The 21,505-nt window shown below is 40.2% G+C and overlaps 1 protein-coding gene across 7 annotated transcripts in view; it reads left to right on the top strand.

Annotated features, from left to right (window-relative positions):
- Nucleotides 1-21,505, top strand: part of SACS (sacsin molecular chaperone) — a 58,062-nt gene that overhangs the window by 6,676 nt on the left and 29,881 nt on the right. For 6 of the 7 annotated variants that reach the window (XM_042023957.1, XM_042023956.1, XM_042023962.1 and 3 more), the window contains 3 exons: nt 9,290-9,861; nt 16,310-16,460; nt 19,142-19,229. In XM_042023957.1, the coding sequence (XP_041879891.1) occupies nt 9,839-9,861; nt 16,310-16,460; nt 19,142-19,229 (262 nt within the window). In that variant the 5' untranslated portion in view covers nt 9,290-9,838. Of the gene's footprint in view, nt 1-9,289; nt 9,862-16,005; nt 16,110-16,309; nt 16,461-19,141; nt 19,230-21,505 lie in introns of those variants that run through there. The other variant, XM_042023964.1, reaches the window with a different exon arrangement.

The raw sequence follows: 21,505 nt of genomic DNA, 5'->3' as shown, positions 1-21,505 counted from the left end.
TTAACACCAGTCATGGAGACAGGGTTAAGTCTGTGCCACCAACTTTGTGCTATAGAAGTACCATTTTTATGCAATGTAACCATTATTTCAGGTCTTTTGGCCTAAAATGAACCTTGTTTCTTCAAAGCTCCCACAAACCTCTCAAGATCACTGGGATGTCCTAGGGGGCACAGAGACCTGGGAGAAGGGGTACCCACTGGATGCGTAGCCCAGATCTAGCCTGGTTCTGATCTGGAGCGCGATGAGCTGGTGTGTATCTGACATGCCAGTTTTCTGCACCCAGGATGAAGTCATGCCAGGCACAAGTACAAACCCTGAGAGGAGTGGCTGGAGACCAGCCCTGCAGAGAGGGATCTGGGGGTGCTCGTGGGCAGCACCTCAAGTGGGAGTCAGCAGTGAGCCCTGGCAGCCAGGAGGGCAAACCCCATCCCAGGATGCATCAAACAGCATCACCAGCTGGGCAAAAGAAGGGGTATTGCTACACTTTTCCATAGGTCAGGATCAGCCTGGTCCAAAGTCATACTTTCTCTTGTCTCCTCTCTTCACAGGTCTGGTCTATTTGTTCAGGTGGCTGTGATGTATCTGTAGATTCCGAATTATGTGATTCCTTCTAATAGTTGCAGATTGGGTTCCTTTATTCTAGATTTTATATTACAGTCCTACTATATCAAACAAACAGTTTTTACTAAATATTTTGCTCCCTGGCCTAAATCAGAAAGTCCTGTGGTATGTCTCGGTGCAAGGCAAAATTGATCTGTTTTGCTCTTCTACCTTTATTTGAGCAGTCTTGTGGTATGCTCGGGTGCAAGCAAACAGAACAAAATCACCAACATCAACACTGAAATTCTCTGCCAGCTGACTGAACAACAGTGAGTTTCTGTTTTAGGAGAGCACACTAAGGCAATTTTTTCTTAAGGTATCCATTAATTTTTGGTTTATACTCATACATTTAGCAAATCTGAGATGTATGAGTGCACTACTGATGATGCACAACGGATCCGTAGTTGCCCAGAACACTTTTTCCCACTATGTAGTGCTTATCTCTGATTAATTAAAAATATTTTCTGCAAAAACTGCAATTTCAGGGATAATCTAATTTCTTCCAATTAGAGTGAATTAACTTTAATTCCTACTTCAGTTAGGGAATTTCAGTTTCTGCACTTTTTTCTGCTAGCCGTATCATCTTGGTTCCCACGTTGAATGATAAAAATAAAAGGGAATGCTACTTGCCTTTGTTACCTTGCTCTGTAATAGGTTGTGAACGAGGCTAAGTAAAAGGCCATATCTCAAACTGTGCCCAGAAATCACTTGGAAGCTATGGCAGGGTAGGAGATGCATTGTTCGGTGAAGAAGTGCACTGTGCACGGCCTGCAGTCCAGAACTGCTGTTCCTGACAAGATGAATCAGAGCTCAGTTTTGTCAGATGTGTTTATGCCAGCAATACACACGTGTCTTACCTGGAGATCCCTCAGCCTAGGGCTGTCCGCATATCTCATACCTCCCGAAGGACAGAATGACTTGGCAGGCTCACGATGTCATCAAGATTACCTCATCATAAGCTTTCCAGTAACTCAATGTGAAGAAAAGTTCTTCACAAGAGTAATTGAGGCCAGGATAAGTATTAGAGAAGGTTTGGCTTCATAAATGCTCCTTTGAGAGTTGTTAATATCTTCCCCTCCATGAAAGTATTTGGAATATTCTGTAACTGTAGACTTGAAATTCCCTAGTCAGGCTTTTGTCAGTCAAATGCAGATTTCTGAGTTGTAGTCTAAGAATTTCAATCTAACTCCAACTTTTAAGAATGAGATACTGCAAAATACATCCATATAATCAATCAATCAGATTTATGTACATCTGATACAGGTTAGTGTTTGTGGCTATCAATCTTTCCTGAATTCACATGACTGTAAACAAAAGGGGCAACCTCCATATGATAATAAATACTCATTTAGTGAGAGCAAAAAAAAGTATTTCCACACTTGAAATTACTGTGATAAGCAATTCTTTCCAATCTTCATTGCAATAATGTTGATGATGATGATAATGATAACAATTTTGAAAGACCCCGAACTGTCCTTAGAAGACAGAAAGTCCAACCAAGAACACAGCTGCTCTTATCATCAGGTTAGCATCCTTCCTTCCTGGCCCTCTGTGCTGCAAGGTGACCAAAGGGGAAAATGCTAGGCCAGAGAGAGTAGTGAGGCTGCCTATCATATTAATAGCGTTCAGGGAATGGTAATGTCTAAATCAAACATCAACTCATTTTACTCATTGAAGATAATTTTTTTAAAGATCTGAGCCCATCTGCTCTTAATTGAAGTGTTGAGGTAAGATCAGTAGCAAGATTTGGACATAGCTAAACCCTTCACTTGAGGGTAAAAACAAAAATTATTTTAGATACAATGTGTGAAAGGATAACTTTCCATATATATGTATTACTCATTGTAATTATTTGGAGTTTGATTTACTTAATAAGTAAGAAAATTTCCTCAATGTATTTTTTTCTGCTCCAAACATTTGAATGTAAACAAAGAGTTATTTGTGTACAGCTAAACCAAGTAGATTAAATATTCTTATTTAGTATAGTTCAGTATACCTAAGCCTGAACTGCCTGTTAGCTTACAGTGGAGGAGGCAATACATAAGGAATTTGGATACCAGGATTAGGTATCCAAATACCAGGTATGCATTTAGGGCATAACTGACCTTATAGTAAATAAATATTCTTTCTAAGTTCATCTTCGGAGTAAGTTTAGTTACTGTTTCAATTGAAGTGCTTATCTGCAAAGTGTACTTTAGGTGCACTCTGAGGCTTCACATATCTGTTACAATGGTTTTCTGTGGACAGCACAGTACAGCGCCCTTACGTAACCAAGAAGGGTGTTTGGTTTTGCTGGTATTTCAGCCACTAGTAATGCTGCAAACCAAAAATTGATGTGAGTTTTCCAGGTTATTCTTGAAGAAAAGACTTGAAGGAGATATTTTTGTAGCTAAATCCAAACAAAATCTAATTAAAAAAACATAGAGAGAGAAGGAAATCTGTAAAAGTACTCAGTTCCTTTCCTTCCTGTGGAATTGTATTTTCAGAGCACTTGACCAACTACTTTTCTTTCCAGCCCTGTATCACATACAGGGACTGAGTTCAACAAAAACTGTGTAATTATTCTGAGATTTTAGTATTTTCCGTATGAGGACTTAGTTCCTATCTTGTCCTTCCTCTGGTTTCTCATCAGGGATTCATGAGACTGACACCCCACTGTAAGATAATTCATAAACTCTTGCATTGGCAAGTCTGCACAGAACAGTGTGTTGCTACAGTGGATGGTCCAGACTGTTTCAGACACTAGAAATTAGTGTTCAGCTCAGACTTAGTGTACCTTGCTTTAGGGCAAGAAGAGCTTATCATTAATCTGTGTATCTCTAAAGGCATCATATTGTGCAGTCAAGCCATAACTCATATTCCTGCTATTTTTTTCCTCAGCTTAATAGCCCATTGTTTATAACTTTGTGATTGCAGTGCCCTTTAGGCTTCTGTATTATGGTTCATAGACAGTGTCAGTTTCCCATTTCATTGGAAAACCCATTAAATGATTCAGAACCAACACTAAGCACAAATGGTTCTCCTTCTGCTTGTCCTTTTTTATGGCAACCACTGCTTTCAGTCTCAGAGAAAAGGTCTTAAAATGTCCACATTTCTGGAGAACAGCGGTGAGGTTTTAACCATATGGCCCTTTCTCTCAATTTCGTGGGATTTTTTTAAAGCCTTTTCCTCCAGCTGCTATGCATTGCTAAAAAATTGCTTTGAGACATTGTTATTTGATATGAGTTTACTTCATCAGAATTTGATGAAAGGACTCTTTATGCATAATTCAGCCACATGGTCCCAGATGGTTACTGTAAGGTCATTTGAATACCATAGAATCAAACTTAGTCATATTATTGCAAGTAATTTTTAGACTTTTCCTATTGTTGCGTGTAATTGTACTTCTTGAGTCACATTTTCCATAAGTGAAATATGGCAGGTCTTGTGTTGGGCACATTTATGTTTTAAGAATTGTGTTGCTTTTGCTCCTTCAAGAAAGAAACAGATCAAGTGGGTACAAGACCTGTTTTTGGTTTCAGTTAACTTATTCTTTTATGTCTGAGACAAATTTCCTCAACTCCATGGCTTAAGATAACGGTCAGCTGATGTATCCCTGCAGCATTGAGCTGTGAAGAGATACTGGATTAATCTTGAGAACAATAGGGCTGTCAGTTCTGTTCGTTGCGGTGCTGGATTGTTAGTGCTTGGCTGCTTCTGGTTTTGGAGCTAGTGGCTGTTCTATTTGCTCAGGTAACTCTGAAATATTTTCCAGTATGTGCTACAAATGCATCCACACCAGAACTACTACTTACCTTTATGCCTTCACTGACGGCTGCTGGAGGCTGTCTTCTCTCTTTTAATAATAGAGAAGTTTTCACAATTAATAAATTTCAGTGACTGTCAGATGACTGCCTTGCTGTGAGGCAAAGAGCAGGACAGGGTGTTCACTCAGCTTGAGGGGACTACAGGACCTTGCTGTAGGTCATAGAATGACAGAATGGTTTGGGTTGGAAGGGACATTAAAGATCATCCAGTTCCAACCCCCTGCCATGGGCAGGGACACCTTCCACTAGACCAGGTTTCTCAGAGCCCCATCCAGCCTGGCCTTGAAGACATCCAGAGATAGAGCATCCACAGCTTCCCTGGGCAGCCTGTTTCTGGGCCTCACCATCCTCACAGTAAAGAAATTTCTCCAGAATATCTTATCTAAAGCTACTCTCTTTCAGTTTGAATACATTTCTTCTTGTCCTGTTACTACATGCTCTTGTAAAAAGTCCCTCTCCATCTTTCTTGTATGCTTCCTTCAGGTACTGGAAGGCCACAATTAGGTCACCAGGAAGCCTTCCCTTTTCCAGGCTGAACAATCCCACTTCTCACAAACTTTCCTTGTAGGAGAGGTGCTCCATCCCTCTAACCATCCTGGTGCCCCTCCTCTGGACTTGCTCCAACAGCTCCATGTCTTCCCTGTGCTGGGACCCCAGAGCTGGATGCAGCACTGCAGGTGGGGTCTCACCAGAGCAGAGCAGAGGGGCAGAATCCCCTCCCTGGCCCTGCTGCCCACGCTGCTTTGGATGCAGCCCAGGACACCTCTGGCTCTCTGGGCTGCAAGCTCACTTTGCCAGCTCATGTCCATCCTAAAGGGAGTAACTGCTGCTCTTCCTGGTGCTGGTGTGGCCTTGGAAAGGTCCAAGTATTACACAGGCAATACTTGCTTCAAAAACTGACTACAGCATTTGTCCTGACTTTCATCTGTTAAGTATTTTTATCCTTGTACTTACATTTGTGGTGTTTCATCAAAAAGCAACAATGCCTACTGTGCAAATGCATCAAAATCATCACATTCTAGAAAAACAATCACTTTTGTACAGCTGCAATCACTCTCTTCTCTTTATAAAAATCAACAAGAGTACAGCATTTTTATTGCTTATAATACAAACAGCATTAATGATACAGAATTTGTAACATTAATATTATCAGTTGCACAATTTTTTTAAAGTATTGGCATTTTTGAATGCTTTCAGTATATTTTAAATCTTAAAATTCTATGTGATAAAGCATGAAAGCTCTTGTAGTGCATAACAGTCTAAATGCAGAGCCATATATTTTGCTGATGGCACTGATTTATATCTGATGATGGTGTGGACTACTCATTTCAGTTGAACTTGCTACACCAAAACTGTCTAGACAATTAACATTCTAAGGGCATATCTACTTTATTTCCATCATTTCTAGCTCGCTGGCACATTATTATAATTCACTTTGTCAGGTCTGTCTCAAATTTTGGCAGAACAGGTATCTCTGAGAAGCAACTCTTTACATTTGTGTGGTACCTGCAGTTGTGTGATGGCCTTGAATTTAATTTGATAGAAATGCATTTTGAACTCTGCTAGTATAAGTTGTGTGTTGACAGGAACAATTTGTGCTTTTAGACTGTATAAAACATAAATTAAGTATTAGCTACTGAAGTACTTTGTGCACAGATTCCCTACTCAAAACTTTGGATCGTGTTCAGTAATTCTGATGGTTCTTGTATTCTTCTCATGCTGCTGGATGGACTATTAACAATTTTGATTTAGATGGTATCATTGAGGAAAGGAACTCAATGTATAACATTTAGACTGATCCTAATATTAATTAGGATGAGGAATGAACAGATAGATAGTCAGATAACCACTAATGGTTTTTAAAACAAAAATTTCTGTAGCAGTGTATATAGATATATATAATCACCTACCTGGTTTGCAGGCAAAATTATGTATTTGTGTAGCTATACCTGTGGCTCCTACCTACAACTAATCACAGGCATCCACAAAGCTGAAGATTGTTTTTGCACTTTGACTACCAAACATTCTCCACCAAAATTCAATTAAAGACACATAAAATCCTCCAGCAAAGGTGTTTTCTCCTAAAAAGCAATAAATCCCACACTAGAAAATTGGCATAGGCGTTGGCTGTAACTGTTTCTTTTTTCCCCAGGAGAGATTTATGCTTGGCTATAGTAATAAATTCAGATAGAGAATGTTCTTGGATGCTGCACCTCTGTATTGTACAAAAGTATAAGGTAACCTGTATGACCAGCTCAGGCACCGGGGAAGTGTAAGGCCAGCAAGTTAAGTGTGCCAGGATAAATCTGTATCTGCTATCTGACAGCCAAGTTGGCTCTCTTTCTTACCATGGGAGACAGCATAGACATGACTGCGTTGAAATCTTTCTAGGATTGTAATGTGATCTGGTACCAAACTGAAAACACCTTTTGGTCACATCTATGCTGGCAAGACCAAGCCCCTTCGAGGACTATTGGAATTATTTGCTGGTGTAGAGATGGCACGTTGCACTGTGCTGTAACGTGCTTTTCTGCTAGGCAAACTATTTATTCTATCAATAGTTTTAGGCTGTTTTTAGGTACTTTAGAGCTATCAATTTTCTGAACAAGGTGTCATTGTCAAAAATCCTAGAAGATATTTTTGTTTTCCTAGCGTGTGTCAGTACCAAGAAAAGTAACATATCAAGGGGCGACATAATAAAGGACAATCTTTGAGAGACCAAGCCTAGAAATAGAATGGAGTCTGAGAAAATGTGTCACTCACTAATTATGGAGAGGCTGTCTCTTAAAGTCATAATTAGCTTTCTATTACTTTCTGTTATAACATATTTTTCATTTATCGTTCCTCAAGGCAATTGAAGCTGCTCAAATAACTTGAAATGCTTTTCACGTGTGATTTTTCTAATGACTTTTTAGGGGAACTGGTATAAGTTGCCCTTGTCTTCCAACCATGGATCTACATGTAGTGCCTGGACTTCTTGAGCCTGGATTTCCATTGCAGCTAAAATGCCTTTCCTTAGTGCTCCCCTCCCAACTGCAACCCATTATGCAGCAGGACTGCAATAGTTTTGCCCTCTATGAAATCATTCACATGTGGGTAAATGGGGCTGGATTTGCAAGGCCCTTTGCTTCGGTCCTTATTATTTAAGTATGACTTAAGTGTGGACTTTTCTTAGGATTATAAGGTAGATATGCATCTCAGCATCTACAGAAAGAAAAATTTATATTGAAGCCACTTAATAACACATTATGCTAACTTAAATTCTTCATGATGCTTGTCACAGCAAACATGCATTCAGAATTCATACATTTTGACATTTTATTTACTGAGTAGGTAAAATTCTTAAGTATTAAAAGCAACAGTATTCAAGCCACAAATTCTACTTCCCTTTCTTTCGTACCATTTGTATTTCAGTATCATGCTTGCATCTAATTCATCTTTTGCAATTTAGCCACAGTTGTTTTCCTTTCTGGCTCAGGAAGGAATGACTGTGCATTGCTGTTTGAAGAGGGACATACGCAACTGCACATTATGAGAAGACTTGCCAACACTGTCAGAGGCTCAGAGAAGGATTTACATTTGCACAGATGCAGAACAATAATGGAACACCACTGTCAGTACTCCAGTACTCTTAAACATATCTTCCTTGGGTGATAACTTAATAATGTAGTATATTGTTTTCTGCAGCTTTACAGCACATGCCTTGCCTCACTTATACACTGTTCTGGTGCTACAGAAATTCAGTGGAAATAGTTCCCAAAGGCAGCATAGGGTAGATGTTGACCCATATACCTTGGGAGTGGGGATAAGCTGGGAAGAGTTTGAATCTTCCCAGTGGAAAGTCATTGCAAGCTAGCTAATCTCTTCCCTTAGCTGCAAGCCATTTGAATAGAAGGGCAAAATCCTTCTCCATGAATGTTCTGCCCAGCCTGTTATTTTCCTGGATGGCATAATTTTATATCCAGACTGTAATACACAGTGCAGAGGAATAGATATCCTCCAACAGTTGCCAATTGTACTGGTTTTGGCTGAAATAGAGTTAATTTTCTTCCTAGTAGATGGTATAGCACTGTGGTTTTGAATTTAGTGTGAGAATGGTGTTGATAACACACTGATGTACCTGTTGCTCAGCAGTGCTTGCTCTAAATCAAGGACTTTTCAGTTTTCTGTGCTTTGACAGCAAGGAGGTGCACAAGAAACTAGGAGGGAACAGAGCCAGGACAGCTGAGCCCAAATGGCTGAAGGGATGCATCAGACCACAGAATGTCAGGCTGTCTACATAAACTGGGATGTATTGGCCATGAGGGATGGATCCCTGCTCAGGGATGGGCTGGGCATTGGTCAGTGGGTGGTGAGCAATTGTTTTGTGCATCGCTTTTCTTTCTTGGGTTTTATTTCCGTCTCTCTTTTTGTTGTATTTTTTTGCATTTCCATTATTTCATTTTTACTAACATTAATCATAATAATAATTTCAATTATTAAGCTGTTCTTATCCCAACCCCCAGATTTTACCTTTTTCCCTGGTTCTGCTCCCCATCCCACTGGGAGGGAGTGAGTGAGCAGCTGCTGGGTGCTTAGTTGCCAGCTGGCATTAAACCATGACACCCATTCAGTCAGCATACTTACAGCTCTGCGTGCTTGTTGCCGTACTGATCATATGGTATTAAACCGAAGGAGAAGCAGGAAACCTCCCTGCTCTGTGTCAGCTCTCCCTCCGTGTGCCTACAAGTAACGCACAAGGCAGTTTATAATTAGTATCATGACTCACTCAATACTGGTAACTGCAGCTATGCCCTCAAAGGAAATGGCTTTTTCATACCCTTTGGTTCAACTCTGTTTTGTATTAATGGCCCTCCCCTTTTCCCTTGTGTCTCTTCTTCCAGAATTCCTGAGCTGATGTTAAGAAGTATCTTCTAGCAGGTGTGATGGAGAAGACTTGTTAGATTTTAGGCCTCACTAATACTCTTTCAACTGTGCCTGCTTCCAGACAAAAAAGGAAGACAAAGCAGAAACAGCAGTTTCCAGAATTCCACTTCTTTTCTAGAAGATAAATACAAATCAATTGCACAAGAATATAGCCTGAATTCAGTTAAAGAAAGTGAAGAAGACCTCCTTGCTTTCTGAAATCTGTCCTGTTACATCTGTTCTTGATTATAAGAAAATGAACTCCTGTGAACAATTAAGCAAGTGGCTTTAAAAGAAAACCAGAGAAGTAGCAATTGGTGAAGCACAGAGACATCTTGGGGAGATAACAGAGACATCTTGGGAAGATAAGGGATGGAGTGAATACTGAGTTGACTTCCATATGCTTGGGCTTTCTGGTGTCCACTGAAGAGATGATAAGCAAAAAGGATTAAAAAATAACTTTCTAATTTATAAATCAAATATCTGCTTCATGTTCCTATCAAGAAGACATCAAAGAAGAAGAGACAATGGAGATGGAGGATAAGAACAGGTAAAAAAAAAAAAAGCCAAAAAAATCTTCTGAAAGAATTTATTGTTAGGCTGGCATGTTCTTGCTCAAACACCCATGGTCAGTAATTTAAAGAAGTCTGAAACTTGCCTAGTGTTTGTAAAAAATTACTATTTTTAAAGGTAAAATTAATTTCTTAAGTTACCAAATAATACTTAGGTGCCAGGTTCTGCTGCAATTACTTATGAATCGTCACCATGAAATTAATGAGAACTGCTTTAAAAAACTCCTGTGATTAATGGGCTCATAGTCTAACTTTCAATTTACAGTCTCCATTCACTATAGCATTTTTTGAAAACAAGTGAAAGTTTCCTTCCTGTGCTTGTCTAACTCTGAATTCAACATGCTGTTTTACTGGGATGAATGTATAATCCTGCCAACAGCTAAAACGCAAAGCAAGTTCTTTGTGTGAACAGTGTCTAAACAAATTTTACAACTTATCTCTTGCAAGTTACAAAACGTTAAGTTGTAATTAGAAGTGTTCTTACTAGCTGTCAATGGACCTGCAGGAAGAGGACAGCTTCCACCCTCAGCCCTGCAATCTGCAGGAGCCCCCTTGATGTGCAGTTCCTTAATGTACAACCTCTGCTTTTTCCTGTGTGTCAGGAAGGTGGGCTTTGCATTGTGTTAGACAGTTGTTGATAGCAACAGCAGATTACTCTTTCAGGGTCTGCTCCACTGGCTCCCTGGGGAATTCTGTGAAAATTCATGGAAGTTATATACTTCCTTTGCCAGGTCACTGTTGGATAGAAAATGTGGGGGTTTGAATCTTTCTTTTTGGTTAGTTAACTAGGCGCTTCTAATCCAAATCTTATACATTTGGGCATCTCTGAGGTTTTTTTCACTTCTCTTCGTTTACCCAGAAGAGGATGACCTGTGTGCTTTCTTCCCCTTTTCCAACCTTCCTCTCACTAGGCCTTACATGTGACTCATGTTTCTTCTTCTGTGCCACCTGTCCTTCTGTTTTGTGAAGGATAAATTGTAGCTTGTATTTCTGTATGGAACTGAATGTGTTATGAGTGAGACAGAACTGATACAGAAGTGGAAAAGAGCTAGGATTATCTGGAAGGACATTGCTGGATATCAACCACTATCTGATGAAGAGACACTTGCAGAAGTGCTTGAAGTTGTGTCTTTTCACAATTTAGGAAAACTACATGTCTTGTAGTAGTATCCTTCTACTTTATATTCTAATTTTCTCTATATACAAAGGACTCTGTTCAGTGATGCCTAGAAAATGTTATGAAATTTTAGAACACGGTTAGATGCAGTATTCAGAAAAAACAGGGATCAGCAAATACTTCTTAAAATGTTTAATGCATGTGTAATGAGGGTCCTTTTAGTTATTGAGTTGATTTTCCTCAGTGGAATGATAGTAGCTCCATTAGCTCTGAAATCAAAATAAGAAAATGCCTTAAGGTAGTATGGAAAAAGCCTTGCTTTGATAACCTGATGACTCTGTGTCCTAAACGGAGGCAAAAAACCTAGGCCTGGATTCATGAAGATGTTTAGGAGCCTACATTAGGCTCTGAAATTAATTTGCAAATTTAGGCTCCGCTCTTTTGATGTTTCAAGGTTAAAGTGGATGTTCTAAATCTGGCCCTTTTATTGGCACCGAGGCCAAAACAAAATACCATCAGTAATTTAACATATTGCTTATTAAAAACGTATGCCAACAGCAGTTCTTGCAACACTGTAGTCCCTCCTACTGCGATCCCTAAAGAGCAATTGGGGAGTTTATTTTTATAATTTGGTTTAATCTTTTGCATAATTTGAAATACCAAACATTTTGTACTGGTGTTTTGTTATTTGTACCATCTGGAATTGAAAACTCCATCATTCTTAGCAATTCAAATTTGTGGAATGATGGTTACTGTGCTATAGCTGAGTTGTCTCTTCAAGGACTTAGCTTTAAGTAGTATTTTCTCAAAGGTGGATCAAAGAGGAAATTTAACTTCAGCATTTGAGATTTTGAAATCTTATAATTTATTTGTGCCTTCTTGTTTTGCTCTTTATTTGCAAAGAATAAACTGAAACAAGTTTTATAGGTCTTTCAAGTATTTTCCATTACAATTTGCTTAGTGCCATCTAGGAACTCACTTGAACACTAAAGCAAATCACAGAGAGATCAAAATCATTAGATGAAAACAAATGTCTGTTCCTGGTCTCTGTGCCCTTATATGTTTTACTCATTTTTAGTAGTATTCAAAAGTATCCTGTTCTGTTGATACTTGACATTTAGAAATGAATCAGCTTGCAAAAGGAATAAGATAATTCTTCAGTTCTTCAGTGTTTGACTAAGCTATGATCATACAGATATTTTGCTTAGAAACTGATAATAGTGGTTTCACATGAGGGGTGCAAAGTAGGAATATTTATTTAAACTCACTGCACCAACCTAAAATAAAATAGTTTCATCAAAACACCCAATTTGTGTAATAGATCTGAGGGAAAAACTAGATATTTTGTTTGAATCAAACACTTCACATGCCAGAGGTTGGGGATTTTTTTGGCTGTTTGTACTACATGGAACTCTAGCTAGAAAAAAATTAGATGTTTTCTGTTAGTGGAGCTATTCAAATGAAACAGAAACTGTACAATAAGGGGTGGCTTGTCAATGACTAGCGCATGTGTCATCAACAAATGGTAGGCTTACTTTCAAACTTCTTGAAAAGGCATTAGTAAGCAGGGGGAAAGCAAACTCCTGGCAGTGACTATAGACCAATGCAATCTGTGTTCTCTGACTGCTGGGAAATAGATATGGTGCAATGTTTAAAACATCTGCTGGTAACAGTTAAGGAGTTGATTTAAGAATGGAGGTAAGTGCTTGCCGTGTCATAGAAGGTTTTGCTTTAAGTTTGGTGTGCACTGTCTCAAACCCAGATGAAGTTGTTGAGTCACTGCTGCTTGCCTGCCAGCACTGCAGAAGGTTACTTGCTGCGCTGGAAGCCACTGTACTGCAGCGGTTTTCCTCTGGCAGGAGTGACCGAGCCACGTCTGTTTCTTATCGCACCATACACCCCTTTTGTGGACTCCATTCCATCTTTCTAATCACACTGACAGGATGGAAGGGACTTGCATCCATCTTTTTCTGCTACTGCAGTCTTATTTTAAATAATTGGAAATATGAGGTGATTCTGCAATGCAGAATTTTCTGTCTTCATGGAACTTGTACTATGAAACCAGCTTTCATTTTGTTTTATAAAAATAATTTAATGTTACAGAGACTGTTAAAATTTTAACAATTTTTTTTCTTTTGCATGTCCCTTCTTATATGGGTTATATGACTTCATTCTGAACTAAACAGAATTTATTTATAGCCACAGGAGAATTTTCCATACGTGCTTTTAAATCTAAATGCTGTTCTGCTTGGAAAAGTGGTTATAAAATTGTTAGCATAGGAAATTGTAGAAATAATATCAAAAAAATTTCAAATGAAACCCAACCCCTCTATATACAAAAGTTAGGGGTTTTTTTTAACCACTATGGGTAGTTAAAAAATTCCTAGCTGGTATGGTCAAACGAATTTCTTTTAACATTGTGATGTAAAATCATTTTTAGTAGTTCTTCATAACAAATTTGTACATTATACCTTGAACTTTGCTAGGATTACCGAGCTTCCAAGTTCTGTTTTCAAATGGATAAGCAAGATTTTAAAATTTATTTTTGTTGTTGTTGTTGCAAAAATCTGAAAGTTGGAACATGTAATTTTTTTTTTCAGTCAGTGTTATTTCTGTATCATCAATTTCTAGGATATTTTTATTTAGATATCAGGAAAAAATAAGGGGGTCAGATTTCTGAGGAGAACAGACATGGCTAATTTCCAAGAGCTCAAGAGTCCAACTCCTCTGTCCAGAACCTTCAAAGGTTCCAGTTCTGTATTACCAGTTCTTCCCAATTCTTCCCTTCTACTAAAGAGGTCATATACTAGACAGAATCTGTGGTACACAAAGTTTTTTTCTCCTCAATACCAATGTTAAATCATCACAGGATATAATTTGTGAGTATTGTCTTGTCATGTGATGTGGCATAGCTTGGGGGACTTCAGCCTGGCACTGACAGCAGGACAGTCCATGGCCCTGAATGTGTCCCACTCTTTGAAAAGTTTCACATGGAGAGGTGGCTGTTTCCTGAGATAGCTTTGTTCCTCTCCAGGGTCCCATGCAAACAATTGTGCATGCTTCATAAAAGGCTAAATCACTCCTGTGATCCCAGGCAGAGAAGAAGAATTAGATTTTGCCCATGTGGCTTGGTGCTTCACAACTGGTCTGGAGACTATTTTAGTAGCTAATATGGATGGAACTGCATTGGGTTTCAACTCATTCCATTTTGCCCAGTCATCCACATTTGTGTCCCTCATGACGTACCCTTCTGCAGGTATTAAGACATAAAAAGATAAACATTAAGAGATTAGAAAGCAGCCTTCTCATTCTTTTGGACATAGTAGGAAAAATTCTATGATGACAAACTCTGAAGAGGATGTATCAAAAAGGAAAGTTAAAAAGATGAAATGATAGAGAAATGAACAGAGTCCTAAACAAAAGTGAAGAGAGACATCTTGTTTATGTTAAAATAGTTTTTGTGTTATTTCTGGTGAAAGCATGATCAGACCCACAATATTTTCAATATTTTCTTATAATCCTGTAGAAGTCCATATACAAATATTGCCGATGAATGAAATCAGTTGTAGCACTGGCAAAACTCTAGATACTGTATTGGATCGTGACCCACCTGACCTTTGTGGTTTTTTTAGCCTTGTATCAATTTTAGTGAGCTTTTTTTTTTTTTTCTTAGCTCGATACACTTCTGCAAAGGTTGTGTCTTTTTGCCCTTCCACAGAAACTCTGTTGCCTTTGGTTGTCAGTTATCAGTTTTAACTCCCTGTCACTGAGTAAAGTCATAAATGTTTTTAGTTTAGCCAGGGATCGAAAGTGATGGAAGTGTTGGAATGAAGCGGAACTGTTGGACGGAGGTCTGTAGTCCATATTTTTGCTCAAAGCAGGAGGATCAGTATTGGTTCAGGTCAGTCATGGCTAAGCCTTGAAACACCCCAATGAAGAGTACCTCTAGACAACTCGCCTCCTAGTGACAGGATTTTTCCTGCTGTCTCATGTGAACCTCCCAAGCTACAGTTTGTTGCCACTGCTCCTTGTTAGTCTTGCAGTACTAAGAAGAGCTCAGGTCCACGGCCTTTGAAACTGCCCTTCAGGTACATGCAGGATGTTACCATACTGCACCCTATGGTCTCCTCGTCATCAGACTAAACAGCCCCCCATATACTCTTTGTAGGTCGCGTGCTTTGGGCCCCTGACCATGCCAGTAACCCTCTGCCTGGGAACAAAGGAAGCCCAAAACACCACTATGTTCTGGTCGCAGTATCCTAGATCCAGCCTCAACAGCACTGAGCAGACACTCACTTTCCGTGATCTGGAAAGCTTGGTATTCCCCAGCTCCTTTGGAGCAGGGCTGCTGTTCAGCCCGTCACTGATACACAGCCCATGGCCCTGGGTGCAGAACTTTGTACACGATGAACAGTAGCCTTTCTGCTGGCCCTCTCCATAAGTTTCTCAAGCTGCCCTCTCAATTTATTGGGATTACAGGCAGACTAAGGCTCAGTTTTCAGGAGCAAGAGCACTTTCCTTAAGTCTTGAATGGTGTGAGAACTTAACGTACACGCTTGTGAGGTAAGGCAGGGTGTATGACCTATCACAGGCTCTCCGACAGAGAGCAGAAAAAGTATGCTTCCTTCTGTGTTTTGCATCCTTGAGAAACAATGAAGTTTATCAGCCGTAACTCTGTGTGATCCATACGGTGGTGCCTGAATGCTGTGAATTACGTGAAACACCAGCACGCTTCCCTGCCGAAGGAGGGATGTGCCTGCGGTACCATCTCTGCATCTCATCCTCAGTCACGGCTCACGCCGTACACGCGACTGCAGCCTCTCCCTCGCCCCAGGCGACCGGGCTCTCTCGCCCGAGGGCCCTGGGCGCACGGGCCGCGGGGAGCCGGGACGCGCCTCCGTGCGCCGAGGCTGAGGACCCGCCCGGGGGGCCCCTCGCACCGCCGCAGCCACGGCCGCCGCTCTAAGGGCGGCACTTCCACCCGCCCCCGCCTCCTCCTCCCGCCTCCTCCGCGGCGCCGATCTCCGGGCGGCGCAGCCCCACCCCTTCCCCGTGCGGGGAGCGCCGGCGGCGGGGCGAGCAGCGCTCCTTTGTGTGCCGCGGCGGGATGTGAGTGCGGGCCGGGCCGGGCGGGGAGGGAAGGCTGTGGGATCAGCTCCGCCGCTTCCTCTCGGAGAGCGCCTGCCCGCCCGCACATCCCTGCACCCCGCGGGCTCCGACGCCCGTCTCGGGCCTCCGTGCCCGAGGGGGAAGCGAGCGGGCGGCGGCGCTGCGAGCCTTCTCTCATCTGGTATCTCGTGTTGCCGCAGGCTGGCCCGGGTGACCGTCCTCCATGACTGCCTGGGCTGCAGGACCTTCGAGCTGCCGCCGTCCGCGGCCGTGCGGGACGTGAAGAGGCGGATCGACGCGGAGGCCGGGCTGCCCCCCGCCGAGCAGTGCCTGTGGCACCGCGGCAGAGAGGTGAGGGGCGGGCGGGGCGGCTCTCACAGCGCCGGGCTGCGGGAAGTCCCCGCCCGGCTGCTCTTGTGTCACGCGTGGGCAGCGCGGCGTGTCCGTAGGTGTTCCTCTCGTGGGAAGCACGGAGGTCGACCGTGCTTGGACGACCCTCATACCGCTCTTGATGGTGCCAGCTTTTATTACCTGAGTTTTTGTGTCTTTTTCCCCCCCCCTTTCCCTGATGCTCTCTCTCCCTGTGTTTTATCCTAATTTCTTTGGGGTAGAGCAGAAATTCACCCGAGAGTGCTGATGTGCTTGTTCTGCCCTCCTGCCATTCTGGTCAGTTTCAAGACCAGAGCTGACATCACAGTGAGATGAAAGTGACAAGCTAAAAATTGAGGTCTGGGCACAGGAGAGAGTCGAATGAATGAATGAATGACCTTGTTCTGTTGAAGGCATCAACCTGGTGTCAGTCTTTCAATACTGCTTGGTGTGCTTCCGGCTGTGCTCTTGGGAAATGGGAACCTGGAGACCTGGTGGGATGGGATGGGATGAGTAGAGGCAAGAAGAGGAGAGAGAGGAGGTTGGAAACTAGTGTTAAATAGGGCAACGGGACTTGCAAATGCATAGAGAAGAGAGGGCTCTAGGGAAACCTTGTTGTGGTCTTTCTGTATATGATGGGGGCTTATAAGAAAGATGGAAAGAGACTTTCTATCAAGGCCTGAAGTGATAGGACAAGGGACAATGGCTTTAAACCGAAAGAGGGTAAGTTTAGATTGGGCACAAAGAAACTTTTTAGCATTAGGGTGATAAGACACTGAAAATTTCCTAGAGAAATAGTGGATACCCCATGACTGGAAGTGTTGATGATCAGGTTGGATGGAGCTTTGAGAGACCTGATCTAGTTCCTGTTCATGGCAATGGTGGGAGGGGGGGTTTGACTACATGATCTTCAAATGTCCCATTCCAACCCAAACCATTCTATGATACAAGGAAAGATATAGGTGTTGGTTTTAAGGAAACTTTTAAGAACCTGGGGAACACAAGTAGTCTTTGAGGGCTCAGGTTTGAAGCAAACTCCCTGTGTAGTTTATCTTTTGTTTTCTTGTCTGGTTTTGTGTGTCCTTGGTTTTGTTCTCTCCAGGCCTTCCTGTTTTGGAGGACGAACTCTGTATCACTTTCTAAAATTTGCCTGGAAGCAAAGATCTGACTAGCACAGAAAACTTATCTTTTTCAGGGAACAGTCAGTAAGCAGGCTGTAATTGCTATTCTGTTTGTTTGGGTTATTTTTTATAATAAACTGGAATTTATATGGGAACATTTATTCTGTACTGTAGAAAATTTGAAAATACTTTATAAACTTTTGAACTCCTGTTTATTGGGACCAAATTATTTTTTAATTTTCTGAGTAGTAGAATATTAATCCATAAATCTTTTCCCCCCCCCCTTTTTTTTAGAACTGTTATGTGCAATTTACAGATGTTAAGTAAAATCCAGTACCTTTTTTCTCATAGGTCCTTACAGTGTTAAATTATTGATCTGGATCTATTCAATGTCCAAGTTTCTAGTGGTGTTTTGGTACAAAAATTGTACCTTAGAATATTCAGTTACTCAATCCCTTTAATGGTTGGTGATGGTTTAGAGCATTCCATGGATTGCTTTTTATTTTAGTCATTTCAGAGTAGCTATACCCAATTTTATGTCTTGAGAAAGTTCAACTCAAGTACAATATTTCTGCATTTTTATGATAAACCCACTGTTGCTTTAATCACTATTTAAAACTGGTGTAAATAAAAAAGAATGTAAGTTTTTATTATTACTGTTGTTGTTAAATAATGATGACATACTCTGGACTAGGGTTGTCTTTTGCTTATTGAATGTAGTTAGATTGTAAGCATCTATGTGTAAACACCAACTGCTTTCTAGTGATTTGTTTTTACCCATCGAAGTGAGGAAGTAGTCCCAACATTTGCTGTAAACTGAGACTAATATAATCATATAATTTCACATAATAATATTTTAATATAGATCCTAATTAGTGCAGTGGCCCTCTAATTCAGCATTTGTTGTTGTTGCATGCAGGATAACATATGAGTTTTGTAACAACACTTAGTATATGAATGAGACACGCATCATATGAAATGAGAAGTGCAGCAAAACCATTATGTGCTGTGATTACTGAATAGTTTTCCCAATGGCTGCTAAGGAATGTGTTGCTTAGTTTGCCTCAGTTTCTCAGTGATGTTCCTGGTGAGTCCACTGGGGGTTGGATTAGGTGACTTTCAGTGGTCCCTTCAACCGGTCTGCATGTAGAGGTAATGGGGGATGAGGCTGTCAAATTCTTCAGGGGTGTTTCTCTGACACTTCTGTCTCTACACATTGCATCTTGCTAGCTGTTTTGAGCTGATATTGCTTAGTTTAAGCCCCCTGTGAAATTGCATACCCAGATGTACTTGTGGAGTACAGATTATGTACTTCTTGTATATGTTAATTTTTTTTTATGGTCATTCACCTTAGAACAATAATGCTTTCATTTTATGCTTCCAGAACTTCCCTGAATACAAAACTTTTTCAAATGTACAAACAAGAGGCCGTGGCTTGCTCTTAGTATGCTTCTATAGGCATTTTTTCCACCTGATTTGTTTTGGTCCTGTTACTAACAAACTGAAACTTCTGACCAAGTTCTGTCTTATTTTTTCCTTCAGTTGTCTGATGATATCAAGATTGTGGATCTTCAGAAGTCTCAAAATCAAGTTTTTCTGAAACTTCAGTCAAAAGGGTTGAAAGGAGGAGGTATGGAAAATATTTGTCTCTGTTTATAAACTGGAAGCTCAAAGCATTTTCTGATGCAACATGGAGTTAATTGAAAATTTATCTCCTTTAAATGTGAAGCAATTATTTTTCATGTAAGTCCTAGGTTTGACACTTGTTCTTTTCATTCCACTCTAGAAAAATTAGGCTTCTCTTTTTAAGTGCCTTGGCATTTGTTTTTTTCTTTGTAATATAATGTGTAGAATTTAGGTTATTGCTGTCCTTTGGAATCAATAAGACTTGCCTTTCAGTAGTGTTGTAGCTGCCTTGTCTCATATAAAAGAAGCTGAATACTTGAAAGCAATTCAGATACTGAAAGGATATCTTTTCAGTAACCACCATGTAAAAAAATATGACACTGGTAAAAATCTCTGGATTTCTTCCGTTGTTTTTAGGTTTTTTTCTTTGATAGTTTGGTTTTCTTTTAATTCTGTCTGTTATTTACATTTTTATTAAAGAAAACCGAAGGTGTATCTTTTCATATGGTGTCTTGATAACTGAATATCTTCAGAAATGCTCTAATTAAAATTTGTCATAATTATTTTATTTGGTTGCTAGCATTAGTATTTTTCTCACAATAACTTTATTGCAAGGCAGTGAAATAATTGCTAATGGGATGGTAGGATGAAGAAGGAAACTGTTCTTTTCATGCAGATATTTTATTTGGTCTCACAAAAATATTGTATTTCTTAGCCTGTTCAAGCCATGAACTGGATTATGGATTTTTAGTAACAGAGGGAAGTTTGTATATTAGTCAGAAGTTCGTGTTCACATTCTCTAGAACCTGAAGTAATTAGAAAACACCTATAAAAATGGACTTCATGGTTCTATGACATCAAATGCTTTTCTTTCTCTCATTCTTGACTGCTTGCTCTGATGTTTTGCTGTGTGTAGGCTGTGGTAGACTAAATAAAAAAAGTCTTATTTTCCACCATGCAAGTATATAGAGGATAAAGTGTAGTGGCCCTAAGAAATCTTAAATGGGAAAGAAAAACTGGCACTGTATTTCTGTGCCTAGAAATGGAGATTTTCTTAGAGATTTCACTGTAAGCTGTCTATGTCTAGATAAAGTGCTTAACTTTTCCTGGCCCACAGTTCTGATGTAAGTCAATCTAAAACATCTGAAGGTTTTAGTATCAGCCTTTTGTGTTCATTCCGGAGTCTTTCAGTTCAGAGATTTTTCCTTACAGCAGATGAATCAAGAAATGCCCTGAATTTCTCACTTGGAAGTGCATGGTCAGTAGGACCAAGCACATGAGTTGCTGAAGTACTCTGAAGATCATCCGTGTCCCCTTTGTGCTCATTCATTGCTGGTGTCTGTCAAATAACACATGATCTTTTCATATGATCACAGAATAATTCATGTTGGAAGGGACATCAGGAGGTTTTTACTCCAGCCTTCCTACTCAAAGTGTGGACAGCTCTGAGGTCAGACCGGGTCGCTTGAGGGTTGATCTGGTGGAGCTTGGAAAGCCTCAGAGGATGGAGACTGCACAGACTCTCTGGGCTCCTGAGTGCTTGTCTGCTGTTATGGGAGAACAAGTTTCTACTTGAAATTTGTGGTACCAGTTTTGTGTTAAATATCACCAGCCCTAATAGTCAAGAAAAATCAGTTCAGCCTTTGATAAGATGCAGTAAATAATGATCTATAGCCAGAGTAATTGTTGTGACATGCATAGAGCAGCTCTGCTCTTGGATTTAAAGTGAACAAAGTCTATCTTCATTCCTATCACTTAAAAGTTATTTGTCTGTTTTTGTGGTTCCCATGGTAAATGAGATGTGTTGTTTAAATACTTCCACCTGCCTGCCTAACTTAGAGAAGATTAGTTTCTTGATTTTGGATAATTTCAGTTGATCAGTTCACCTTATTTTGGAAGTATGCATATTGACTTTCATAAACTTCTGTAAAATTAACAAAAGTTATAAAATATTTCACACACCTTCAGCTGTCAGTTGCAATTTCTTGCTTATTTTTTTCATTGATGCTATTAAATTACCTTAAATAAAGTGACACAAGAAAATTTTAAAGACAAAATATTTGATGTTTTTGCTTGACATTTTCTCAGCAAATAGAACTCTTATTTGTCCCCTTTTTTCCACTTTGCTTTTTTTCCTAGTGTTTTATTCCAGAATATACATAATATGCGTGTTTGATTCTGTGTGTTTCATAAACACACGTATATGCAGAAGAGAGGGAGAGAATAATTACTTGTTAATAATTTTATAAGGATGCTTTAGATAGGGCATCATTAGGGTCT

The sequence above is a fragment of the Corvus kubaryi genome, unplaced genomic scaffold, assembly GCF_017639235.1.
Source record: "Corvus kubaryi isolate FWS band 111438036 unplaced genomic scaffold, C.kubaryi_AGA036_p1.0 37256, whole genome shotgun sequence".
NCBI lineage: Eukaryota > Metazoa > Chordata > Aves > Passeriformes > Corvidae > Corvus > Corvus kubaryi.
The sequence above is the reverse complement of the archived record's forward strand: the minus strand, read 5'-3'. Positions and strand labels throughout refer to the sequence as shown.